At 54.4% G+C, this 12,997-nt stretch overlaps 1 protein-coding gene across 1 annotated transcript in view; it reads right to left on the reverse strand.

The window, feature by feature from the left end:
* Nucleotides 1–3,270: 3,270 nt before the first annotated feature.
* The window catches only part of BLK (BLK proto-oncogene, Src family tyrosine kinase), a 45,800-nt gene continuing 36,073 nt past the window's right edge, over nt 3,271–12,997 (reverse strand). The window contains exons 7-13 of the mRNA XM_065879184.1: nt 11,764–11,910; nt 11,173–11,325; nt 9,691–9,870; nt 8,486–8,562; nt 5,864–6,014; nt 4,626–4,757; nt 3,271–3,937 (exon numbers count right to left, since the gene is read on the reverse strand). Coding sequence (XP_065735256.1) covers nt 3,732–3,937; nt 4,626–4,757; nt 5,864–6,014; nt 8,486–8,562; nt 9,691–9,870; nt 11,173–11,325; nt 11,764–11,910 — 1,046 coding nt within the window. The 3' untranslated portion in view covers nt 3,271–3,731. The remainder of the gene's footprint in view (nt 3,938–4,625; nt 4,758–5,863; nt 6,015–8,485; nt 8,563–9,690; nt 9,871–11,172; nt 11,326–11,763; nt 11,911–12,997) is intronic.

A 12,997-nucleotide genomic window follows, 5' to 3' on the forward strand; every position in this document is an offset into this window, starting at 1 on the left:
GTTTGGGAAGATGAAAAACTTCTGAAGAAGGATGGTGGTGATGGTGGTTCTACAATGTGAATATACTTGATACTTACTGAACTTAAAAAGTGCCGAAGTTGGTCAGTTTTATTCTATGTGTATTTTACCACACTTAAAAAAAACCCCAGACAACGTGAAGCCTGGGGAAACTCGAGCCTTCCTTTTAAAGTACCTAAAGGAGTATGTAGTGGACCCCTTTGTAAGATAAATCATTGGAGACAGTTGTATCCTTTGCGTAAATCTGGATTATTGTGTGTGAGTTTGCTGAGAGCTGGTCCACTGGTTTTCCAGCTTAGCTTTGGTTCTTCCTTATTCGTAGATGGGAAGTTTATTCGCACTAAATATTCTTGTTTTTAAAACTGGTCAGTTACAAGGATACATTGACACCTACTCTATGTCTTGCACTGGGAAGGTAGAATGGAAGGTACAAAAGAAGAAATAATTATTATATTATGTCTATGTGTCACTATTTGCTATGGGCTGAATTTTGTTTCCCCTAAATTCCTATGTTGAAGTTCTAACTCCCAGGACCTCAGGATGTGGCTGTATCTGGAGACGGACCTTTTAAAGAGGTGATTAAATTAAATGAGGTTATTGGACTGGACCTTAATCCAACACGACTGCTGTCTCTGTAAGAAGAGGAGATAAGGACCAGACACATACAGAGGGAAGACCACGTGAGGACGAGGACACAGGGAGAAGACGGCCATCTGTAAGCCAAGGAGAGCGGCCTCAAAAGAAACAACTCTCCTGACACCTTGATCTTGGACTTCCAGCCTCCAGAGTTGTGAGAAAATAAATGTCTATTGTTGAAGCCCCGCAGGCTGCGGGGTTTGTTACTGCAGCCAAATGCACCAACTCAAAGTCTCTTTAAATCCTGAAAACAGCCCTGCAAGGGAGTCACTGCTCTTCCCTGCCTGTAGAAGGGGAAATCGAGGCTCAGAGGGCTTGAGTTACTAACTCAAGGTCACACAGCTGGAAAGTGCTGGGTAAACCCAGGTCCCTGACTTCAACACCAGGGGCTGCTCTTCTCGCAGTTCTGCCCCGAGGGTGGGAGCAGTGTGACGGCAGACAAAGAAAAATCCTAGCAACCAATAAAGAACAAAACGCTGAGGGGCACAGTTTGAAGCCCACCCTGGGAGACAAAGAGGACAGGGGACACCCAGTTAAGGCAGATGGAGGTTGTGGATCAGGGTCTTTGAAGGTCTTTCTTTGGGGGCTGTCAAAATACTAAGAGCTTGGGCTTCCCCGGTGGTGCAGTGGTTAGGAATCCGCCTGCCAATGCAGGGGACACGGGTTCAAGCCCTGGTCTGGGAAGATCCCACATGCCACGGAGCAACTGAGCCCGTGCGCCACAACTACTGAGCCTGCGCTCCAGAGCCCGCGAGCCACAACTCCTGAGTCCACGTGCCATAACTCCTGAAGCCTGGGCGCCTAGAGCCCCTGCTCTGCAACAAGAGTAGCCACTGCAATGAGAAGCCCTTGCAGTGCAACGAAGAGTAGCCCCTGCTCACCGCAACTAGAGAAGGCCCGCGCACAGCAACAAAGACCCAATGCAGCCAGAAAAAAAGAAAAAAAAAAAGAGCTAAAGTTTCTGAGCACTTACCATAAGACAGGCACTGGGATAAACACCCCATGTGTTCTATTTTGGCTAAACCTCAAAACAAGCCTATAACGTAGGAGTTATTAATGTGCCCATTTTCCAGATGAAGAAACTGAGACTCAGGGAAGTCAAGCAAAGTGTCTGAGTTCACACACCCGGGAGAGGAAGAGCTTGAATTTGAACCCAGGTGTATCTGATCCCAAAGGTCTTGCTGCTACTCATTTTACAATAGCACTGCAAATGCCCTGGCTCTGGGGAGGGAGAGAGAAGGGGAAGCACAAAATCCATGAGGGGTCCGAGGCTGGGGCGTACTCCTTACCAGAGCTCTGGTTGGGGGGCAGCAGTCATAGGTTCCACTCTCTCAGGCCTGGGCCCCTTTCCAATACCCTCACACGGACAGCTTGGGGCTGGGAGAATACTACCTCCACAGCCATGAAGAGGGGCTGAGGGCAAAGAGTGGGTTCAGATCCAGGGTCCAGCACTGGCCAGCGAAGAGCCTCTGGACAGGCCTGGTGTGTGGAGTCTCTGCCGGTTTCCTCATTTGGGAAAAGAGTTTAGGCATAACAATGGTGAGCCCCTGCCCGCCTGTGGGCTGTTTGGGAAAGCACCCTGGAAACAGCAATACCGTGCAGATGTCTGTCCTCCTTTGCCTGTGCGGCAGCCCCTCCTTGAGGCTCTCCCAGCCCAGCATCCCCCGTTCTCTGCTGCCACAGTCCAGCTGCTCTGCTTGGGGTCACATCCCGACCCTGCTACTAACGAGCTGTGTGACCATGGAAACACCGCGTACGCTCTCTGTTGCTGGTTTCTTTCTCTGTATTCCCACCTCTTTGATTGTCACATGATCAGAGGAGTCGAAACAAGGCAAGTTGTTGGCCAGAGGTCCAGGGAGAGGGAGAGGGGAAACAGGTGGAGCGCAGAAGATGGCAATGAAAGTATTCCGGATGGTAGTATGACGACAGGCGATTTTACGTTCGTCCAAACCCACAGAATACAAGGCAAAGAGTGGCTCCCAGCGTAAACTATGGACTGCAGTTAATAATAATGTGTCAGTGTCAGCTCATCAGTTGTAACAAATGTCCTGCCACTATTGCAAGATGTTAATTATAGGGGAAATTGGGGGTGGGGCGGGGTGAGGGGTAAATGGGGATTCTCTACGCTTTTCATTTATTTTTCTGTAAACCTAACAGCTCAAAAAAAGGAAAATCTGTTACAAACAAAACAAAAACATGACAAATGGGGAGCCTCCATGAACAGTGAGGAACCCTGGAACCTTCCTTGGTGTTACCAGCCCCGCCTCATCGGTTTAGGCGGCTGGTCCCGGCACCACCGGAGCCCAGGGCTGCTTCGCCTCCCCGGTGCGCGCACTGACAGCTCTGCGCTCTGCAGAGCAACGGCCCTCCCACCCGCGACCCCGACTCAGACCTAGAGGCCGAGGATTTCTGAGGTGAGAGCGCCACCTGCTGGTCCTACTCAAGCTGCCCTAAAAGGCAGTGACTGTCGGGTCTGCGTCCTCGTCCTGGGGGGTTGGGGGCTTGACTTTCACCCAGGGCCGTCCGCGAATCCCTAGCGGCACCACTCATGCAAACACGAAGGTCATGTATGCGTTGTCCAGGCTTGTCACCAGGAACGACACGGGAAAGGTCAGATCTCGTGACTTTATTACGGAAAAGTCCCAAAGTGCTCCAGCGCAGTATGGGTCAGGTCAGGGGGGAGCCCGCGGGACTCAGGTTACCTGCGGTAGACTCCTGGCTTTTGGTGCCAGCACAGGAAGCCTTATATGACATGATGACAAACACTTACGAGTGTGCCGGACACTATTCTGAACACCTTAGCGGGTCATCCTCGTGAAGAACATACAAGGTAGATACAACTGTGGTTCTTTCCCGTTGTGCCAATGACAAGGCGGAGGCACAGAGAGGCTAAGTAACTCGCCCAGGGGCACACAGCCGGAGAAGGTTCGTGCTGAGATTGGATCCGGTGTCCAAGCCATGACCCACCTGCCAGGCCACTCTACCTCTAGTTTGCTCATCTGAGAAATGAGCTTGCCGACCCCTCCCTGCCTTTCCAGCGCATCTGGGGCTGAGGAAGCCGCCAGTTGCACACGGGCCTAGGGCTGCAGCTCGTACTGGCCCTCGGTGGCCGTGTGGAAGTCCTCGAGCACCGAGTGCAGGAACTCAAAGGTGGGCCGCTCCTCAGGCCGGCTGCGCCAGCACTCGGCGATGACGCTGCTGTACAGCTCGGGTGGGCACGAGTCTGGGCGCGGCATGCGGTAGCCGCGCCCCAGGTTGCCAATGACTTCGGGGTTGCTCATCCCTGGAGGCGGAGGGGACGCGGCTGAAGGGCGGCGGGGTCCCGCCAGGCACGGACCGCCATCTCCGCCCTCGCAGCCCGGCTGGTGCCACCTTTACGCATCCCACCATTTACTTTCCATTGCTTGGAGAACAGTTGGAAACGAGGCTGTAGATTATCTCAGTGCGGGACAGTTCCTCCTGGGTGGGACCCTACCTCGCTTACCTGTGACTGCGCGGCACACAGGCGAGCATCACTCACTGCGCAGGTACTTGGTGAACAGGCCCCAGCCCCCCCCCCCCCCCAGAGGCTGCTAAGAGGCCCCAGCCCTCCGGGCCTGAGGCTGGGGGGCTGGGGGTTGACCCTCAAGATGGGGCTTTGTACACAAGGTGCAAGACCAAGGGAGGGGTTGAGGGCAAACTAGTTGGAGGAAACCTGAGTTCAGACCCCGACCTTAACTGAATTCCAGGTTTGGGGGCTCACTGACCTCTGCTGGATGAAGGGGACATAGCTCTGTTGCCAAGAGCAACGTTGAGGAAGGGGGTGGAAGCCCCGCCCCCAGAGTGGCACGCTTGGGTTTCTGTTTCAACCACTGGGCTCCATTCTGACGTGCAGGTGGGCAGCCCCAGGCACTGAGGATGGGACATCTGCCATCACAGTCACGTCAGGACAGCCCTGAGCAGTAGAGTCACTGCACGATGCAGCCACCTACCTGGGTAGGGCACACGCCCGTACGTGATGATCTCCATCAGGAGGATTCCAAATGACCACACGTCTGCTTTGATGGTGAACACCCCGAAGTGGATGGCCTCTGGGGCAGTCCACTTGATGGGGAACTTGGCCCCTGTGAGACAGCCAAGAGCAGTTTTGTGAGGCCGTGACTGACTGCCCCTGCACGCCCCCCGACGCCCTGCTGTCCCTCCCCTCCACCCTGCCCTGCCTGGCGGAGTTAGGGCAGCTGTGCCAGACACAGATGCATCCAGGGAGTCACTCCGACCCCTAGGACACATGACCAGGAGTGAGCAGACCCTGGGGGTCCGCAGCATGAAAGGACAAAGACCACCCCTGTCATCCGCTTTGGATCTTTGCCCAGTGGGTTTCATTGGGCAACCAGCACGTGTTTCCATCTGGGATGGAAGATTCCTTTGGCACCTCCCCTGAGTCTTGTTTACTAACAGGAACCCATGGCTTGGGAAAGTCATGTAACTTGTCCCTGCATTCATCCTCTCCTGCAAAAGGGAAATGGTGACACATGACTCATATACCTCCTAGGGTCACAGTGAGGAAGGAATTCAAATCCTGCTGTCCACGAGGCCCACCGGATGGCCCTGCCCTTGATCACCTGCACCTTGCCTGGCTTTATCCCCTGAAGTTCCCTCAGGGAACGAGTCATGTCGATCCCTCTCCCTTATCAAGCGATGAATGTGCTGAGCTAACATTGCTCACTAACTTGCTGGATGAAATGTATTTTGATCCTTTCAAATCCTCTTGTGAAGAGGGTTTTTTGCCAAAGTTTTACAAAGTAAAGTAGAGTGCCCGTGGAGACCCCAATTCAGGTATTAGGTTTTGCCGCTCATACTTTAGAGCAGTGTTTTCCAAAGTGTGTTCTGTGAACCCCTGGTTCTGTGGGAGGTTCACAGAAGTTATGTGGAACAAGTATTTGGGATTCCAATTAGTTTGGGAGACCCGAGGTGAGGCACAAGTACACTGTTCCTTAGCTGCAGGACTTCTCAGTGCCTTTAATATGCTGCTGTGGGCTGGGAGTCTCCAAGGGAGGGCTGGATGGACTGGGCGGTGTCTCCAAACTCACTCCCTCACAGAGCTATTCCTCCCGAGGCACCTGTGCTCTACAGAACACTTTAGGGAAAGGCTGGACTAGCTGGGGTCAAGGCCAGAATTGCATGACAAGGAGTCCAAAGGGACTTGGGGGAGTTGGGAGGCTCTGCTCACCCTCTTGGGCAGTGTACTCATTGTCGATGATCCGGGCCAAACCGAAGTCACCGATTTTGCAGCACAAGGTCTCAGACACCAGGATGTTGGCCGCCCTCAGGTCGCGGTGGATTGAATTCATCCGCTCGATATACGCCATTCCTTCTGCAATCTGAGGGAATGGGCCCCACGGTGAAGGCCAGCACCCCTCGGGGAGAAGGACTCCGGCCACCCTCTGCGTCAGAGCCAGGGGCTCCGCCCTGCTTACCCACCTCTCCTCTCCTTCCAAGGGTCTGCAGGGCAGGAAGGTGGCAGATGGCAGGCAGGAGAAAAGGAAGGAAGGGGCGTGAGAGGAGGGGAAGGCAGGAGCTTGGGCAGAGGGTTTCATTTCCTCAGCAAGTTGCAAGCACTGGTCCTGGAGCAGGGAGCCCTGGATTGCAATCATTGCTTAAGCTCCTCGGGGGAGGGGGAATCACTGCCCTGACATGGAACGTGAGGGGATGGGTCTCCAGGGCCCCAGGGTTGCGGTGAGCATTACGTGAGACCGGTAGGAGGACCTAACCCAGCAGGATCCTGACGGAACAGAAGCAGTGAAAGAAGAGAGTTGTTTCTGTCCCAGGTCACCAGCATTGGGCCAGGAGGAGCTGTTTGTCCTGCTCTTGTGCCGTTTAGCCAAAGAAACTAACTCAGGGTTTATTCACTGCACTCCCAGTGGATGGGTGAAGAAACTGAGGCAGAGAATAGAAAGCCAATTTACCTCCTCAAAGCCAGCACTGGAATTGATCCCACTCCTACTTAGGCTTCCAATGCACTGGTTTATTCATTTATTCATTCATTTGTATATTATATCTTCATATTTATTCCTTCGCTAAGTCATTCCATCATACGTATGTGTTGGTATGGTACTGTGAGGACTATAAGGCTGATACCAAATATCTTATATCTGGACAGCATTTAGCAGTATTCATCCCATTAACAAATATGTACTATATTGTATTCATGTATATATGTACTATATGAGCGGTATTAGAAATTAAAAAAAAAAGGTCTAGCAGGACCCAGATCTGCTTTCAAGAAGCATCCACCAGGCACGATGCTAGGGGAACACATGACCAAGGTGCTCTCTGCACTTTCTCGTCCAGAAAAATTGAACAGAAGTGACCTTGACCTGGGTCGTGAACGTTGATTAGGATTCTGCCAGCTGAGAAGAGAGGCAAAGGCATCCCGGGCAGAGGGGACAGTCTGGGCAAAGGCTCCCAGATGTGACAGGACAGGGGGGAGCTGCTGTGTGGCTGCAAAGTGGGGCACATGGGCTTGTGGTTGGAGGGGAGCTTGGCATTTCATGCCTTAGAGCCGGAAAAGGAGCGCCCAGGAGGCGGTGAGTGTGTGTGTGTGTGTGTGTGTGTGTGTGTGTGTGTGTGTGCACGCAGTGAGGTGTCAGCTGCTCGCCTGGAAGGTTCTGATTTTCTTGTTTCCTAACCTTCAGGTTCTTGACCACACCTACTTAGAAACTCAGGTGGCTTTTCGCATCTTTTGCCTCTGGGTGACCCAAGATTTCCCAAAGGATTGACTAAGAGACAGCGGAGAGAGAGAGAGAAGGAAAAGAACGGGGGCAAAAAAGAGCGGGCAGGCTGATCACTGCGCTGTGCTTTGAAACCGGTCACCAGCATTAATTTTCCGAGATCACCTCACCAGCCTGTTGGACCCGGCCTGTGCTCACCTCGGTGGAGAGAAGAGGGGTGGTGACCTCAGTGCCTGTCCTGATATTAAGAGCAGATAACAGTAGAGGAGAAGGTAGATGCAGGAGGGTGCCTCTCTGCAGCAGGGTGTGTGTGTGTGTGTGTGTCTCACGGGCTGACCACAGACCGGAGCTTTTCTGCTAAGTGTTCCAGTTTTAACAGATGCATGCTTGGAGCCACCAGATGTGCTTTGCTGCCGGTTAGAACCCTCAGCTAAAATCCCCGGGGAGGAAAGATCCTCCTCTTCCTTTTGCTCTTTACCTCACGCCGTCTGAGTCTACAGAAGGCATTTGTGGGCACCGTCTGAGGACAGGCGAGGTCACCACCAAACACGGGCCTACCGTGTGGCATGGAATTCGTGGGAACTCTCTGGGTCTCCCACACCATCCTTTCCTCCCTCTCGTCCTTAGCAATGGAACCCAACTCGCTCCTTCACGGCTGCCCAGGATAAAGACTACACTTCCCAGGCTCCCTTGCAGTAGGTGTTGGCTGGTGACCGCTGGCCAGGGGGCTGGGAGAGCAAGGGTAGTGGGTGACTTTGGGGACGCGTCTCTAAAGGGAGGGAGGTGGGCTTCCCCCCCCCCGCCCCCCCACTTCTTCTTGCTGACTGAGGAGGACAAGATGCTAAAGTGTGAGCAGCCTCCCTGGGTGGGAAGACGACCTGCTAAGACCTGGAGGGTGGAAGAAACCTGGGTCCCTGCTCTGAGGAGTGGCCCCGCTGCCCACCCCAGACTGCCCACCTCTGGTGTTCACACATTTAAGCCATGATGACTTTAGGCTCTCTGTCCTTCACAGCCCAGCCTAAATCTAATGGACACAACCTCTAAATATTTGATCTTGTTAAGCCATGGGGACGGAGGAGAGGGTCTGGGGGCCTGGCCCGCTGCACTCGGTTCTCACAAACCTGGGCCGACATGTCGATCAGCCTTGGGAGGGACAATCGACTACCTTCATCCGTCTTCAGGAAATCCAGCAAGCAGCCTGAGGAAAGACAAGTTGCAGGTGCATTTGTGCAAATTGACCCAACCCTGGCTGGGCCGGCCTCTCGGGGTACGGGCTGTTCCCCACCTGCGGCAGGAAGTGGGTGGCACTGGATCTCTAGTGCCCAGAGAACAAACCCACCCACAGCTGCAGGTGCCTCTGCTCTACAGAAACTCCCATCTCAGCCCTCCCAGCGCCCAGGAGGTGCTGATCTGCTACCAGCTGCTTGGAGGATGTTAGGTCTCAGCCAAGTTCAGGGTCATGCAGCCAGGGAACCGGAGCAGAACCTGCCCATTCCCGGCACCACATTCCGAAGAATCTTCTTGCCCCCTTCTCCGTTTGTTGGCAGAGATTCTTCCTCCGAGGACCAAGGGCACAAGAAAGCACCAGAACGGAGAGACCCGTCTCCTGGGTTGGTGCAGGGAACAAACGCAGCTCCCCTTTGGCATCTAAGAGTTGGGGGATGCTCACCACAGGGGTGGCTATGAGGTGAGCTGGGGAGTCAGGTGCTCAGCGTGGGCCCCCTTCATGACGACCTTTAAGGAACTGTATTAGCACAGCACGTTAGGATCTGACCAGAATCAGTGTGCGGTCAGGGCCACAGGAGGGGTGAGAAGGAACCCCTGCCCCGGGAGAGCGTGGCCACACCATGGACCTCAGAGGCCATCTCGCCCGACCTCTCTTCATCCATGTTGTAAAATGCTCATAGGGTTGTAAAACGTTCTCTGGACTAGAACCGTCTCTGGACACCCAGCCTACTGTTCTTTGGACTTTGCCTCGCTCTGTCCTCCCCAGGGGGCATCAAGCAGTGCCAGGCACAGAAGGTGCGCTCCAAAAATGCTGGTTCAAGGGCTCCTGCACTGAGGACACCGCTCTGTAAGGACCACTTATCCGTCTTGTTCTCATCACCCTTCCCTCCGCCCCCCACGCACATGGAACACCCTAGACCTGAAAGATGTTGGCTAACCGATCCAGCCCGTGGCTCAGTGATCTCCTGCCAAGGTCTCCTGGCCAGGCAAGCCCATGGCAGCAGATCAGCCTCAGCCTTCTTGGGCCCCCAAGCCTGGACTCCCACCCTCAAGCCTCCCTGCCTCTGTCTGAAGGATGCAGTCCCGGGCAGGGCACCACCTCTGGCCATGTACTCGGTCACGATGTAGATGGGTTCCTTGGTGACCACGGCGTAGAGACGGACCAGCCTCTCATGCTGGAGAGTTTTCATCAGGTTGGCCTCACCCAGGAAGGCTTCCGGAGACATGGTTCCCTCCTTCAAGGTCTTGATGGCCACCTTGATGTTGTTTTTGTAATAACCTGAGCCCCAGGGACAGAGAATGAAGAGGACATTCAGAAGACCCAGAGGCTATGGGAGGTGATCCCTTAACCAAAATCGACATAAGCTTCCAGGAGCCATCTCTGTTCTATAGATGGGGCACTGAGGCCACAGCCGCCCCCGCCCTGCCCCCGGAAGTGGTCCTGGGCTGGAATGACAGCTCCTGAGACAGATGGATGTGTCTGCTTACCTTGCGGGATGCCAGCTTGTCCCAGCCTCCCCTGCCAGATGGGAGCCCCAGGCAGTGGAGGAACTTACCCGGCCTGGGAGGGGGGCCATTTCACCTCCTTGCCCCTACACCCGGGTCTGGGGTGCATCTCTTGTCCTTCAAATAGCCTGCCTCCTACCCCTACGTAATGAGTCTCTTCTATCACTTGATAGCTTCAGCGTGGCAGGGAGCATCACAGCCCACGACAAAAGCATAGAGAACGCAGAGGGGGCCTGGAGCCTCCTTCCCCCTTTCTGCGCCCTGTGATGTTTCCCTTACAGCGCCAGCACCTGCACACCCCCACCCCCACCATGAGGTCCCCATCCACACTGAAGGGAGAAGGCAAGTCATGACTCAGACTTGCAACAATCCAGGTGGAGCTCCTGCCAGGGGCGCCTCAGGCACCAGTCCTGGGTGCCAGAGGATTGCGGGGGGTGGGGGGGCAGCAGGATCCCACCGTGAAATCATGCCCATAGACACGGACCTTTCCGGGGATAAAATAAAGCACCTTGTGCTCTGAGAGCGCCCATGCTGAGTAGAGGAGTGGCCGTCAACTGTAACTGAAGGTGAGGCCACAGGAGTCCAGAAGTTAAGGGACTGGCTAGTCTCACAGCTGCAAGTGGTGGCTTTGGTCTGTTACCAGAGTCTTGGGGCCCCTGGTTCACCGCTCACCACGGTTAACATGCTGTTGCCACTCTACGAGTTAGCAAGGCGTTCCAGGTCACACACAAATCAATGGCAAAGGCAGCTCTGGGCAGCAAAGAACAAAGGAGGGACTGGGCTGAGGGGGTGGGAGAGTTGGATTCTACTCCCGCTTCACCATCATGTGGACCTAAGGAGTTGACAACTGTCAACTGACAGTTGTCAACTGACAACTGACAACTGTCAGCCAAGGGCAAGTCACTTTAGTGTCCTATGCCTCCATTACCTCATCTGTAAAATGGGTATATAGCCGCAGTCCCTTCCCCCTCACAAGCCTTTATGGGAAGCACGATGCCCTGTGCAAATCCCGAGACTTCTGTGCTTCAGGACGCAGGACAGGGAGACAGCGACTCCCGGCATGACACATACTCACCCATCCAGACTTCGCCAAACTGCCCAGATCCAAGTTTCCTGACCAGCTTGAGAGACTGCCGGGGGATCTCCCATTCATCCTGGGCCCAGGGGTTCTGGAGAGCCAGGCTCACACAGGGTTGCGTCAGCCTCTGGCACAAACCATCCCCTTTCTCTGCATTAGGAAAGAAGAGGTGGGGCTGGAGCCAGACTGGTCTCATTCTCATGGGAGCCATATCACTCCCAGCTGTGTCCCTGCCCCCTATTGCCCGCCCTACCCCACCCCCACCCGTCGTGCACACACCACACACACGCAGCTCTCTGCATTCGTTTTGCACTAAGCAAGGAATGCTATCATTGTCTTGCTGTCTCTAAGACCGAAAATACTTGTTACTCTCCAAGTGCTCACAGCCAGAGGGGATTAGGGACACAGAACGTGAATCATTATGTTGACAGTTGTCAACTCCTTAGGTCCAGCCTTGGGATAGTCCTCCACCCCTGCACCAAGATGGCGCCAGTAATTCACACCATCCTGAGATCTTAGTGATAGGGAGATACAAGGGCTCCTCTGGTACAAGCCCCCCAGGCGCCCTCACCAGACGCCCCCTCTTACCAGAATAGTGCTGCACCAAAGCCTGCAGGGTGGGGAAGGTGTTTCGGGGGGAGATGTAATAGCCGCCTTCATCCAGGGAGCGGATCTTATAGTGTTTGATCACCTCCCCCTGGGTGGTCACATCCTTCACAGACAGAGAAAAGGCACCTGGAGGGTTAATAAAGACACACACATGAGAAGCAAGGCATAGAGGGAAACCCAGGACCGGGATTTGGGCTTCATTCCAATACCCTGGAAAAAAGTTCCCCAAATTCTGCTCTCCATTTTGACCACTTCCATCAAAAGTTATCTTTTCCTTCATCTCACCCTCCACCCTCCTGGAAGCCTTTCCTCTCTGCTCCATCTGACTCTGTCCTTGATGTTCCTCCCCAAATCTCTCAAAACTCAGCCAGAGAATCCCAGAGCTCTGGAGCAGGCAGGATGTTATCTTAGCAATCAGGCTGTCCCCCAACTTGGGCCCTGGGGCTTGCGGACCCTTTGCCATGGGATATTGAGAAATATAGAGTTGTTGGAGGGACTAAGAGACTGACTCATTTATTCATTCATTCCAGCTGAAAGGCTGACCCTACCCCACATGCAATACTAAATTACAACCCCAAGCACTCCTGTCCATGGGGGAGAACATAAGACACTCCCCAGGGGTTCTGTTCAAATCCATACACACAACTAGGTATTCCGTCTTCTAGGTGAATGTAGCAGATGCCAAGCGTTAAGAGCAATTTAGGTGGCAAGAGTTTTCAGCTGAAAAACATTCCACGAACTTGATGGTTTTTATAAAGCGCCTCTCTCCAGCTCTCTGGGCACCACACTCCTCCACTCTTATTTGGAAGATGAGGAAGCTGAGGCCCAGAAGGGGGATGTCGCTTTGCCCCAGGGCCCTCCGCTGGCCAGCGGCAGGCGTGGGGGCTCCCGTGCCCTTCCTAAGGGCTCGCCTACCTCGAGCAGTACCAGCCCTCCCCGCCAGGTGTCAGGCTTGGACACCTCTTGTCCTGGGTGTGGGCGCTTGATTTTGCTCTGCGGTGTTTGTCTTCACGCGTCTTTCCTCCCCCATCAGACCATCAGCCCATCTCAAATCCCTTCTCCCCTAACCCTTGGCCATTGCGCCTCTCTTATTGCCCACCTGCAAAAGGATGCGGAGAAGCCTTGCGCCCCGCGGCGCGCCCTGCCTCCGCCACAGCCCGCTCCACGCGCCCGACCCCAGCCCAGCCCGCACGCGGCAAACTGTGGCCCCGAC

This window comes from Phocoena phocoena, chromosome 6 (genome assembly GCF_963924675.1).
Source record: "Phocoena phocoena chromosome 6, mPhoPho1.1, whole genome shotgun sequence".
Taxonomy (NCBI): Eukaryota; Metazoa; Chordata; class Mammalia; order Artiodactyla; family Phocoenidae; genus Phocoena; species Phocoena phocoena.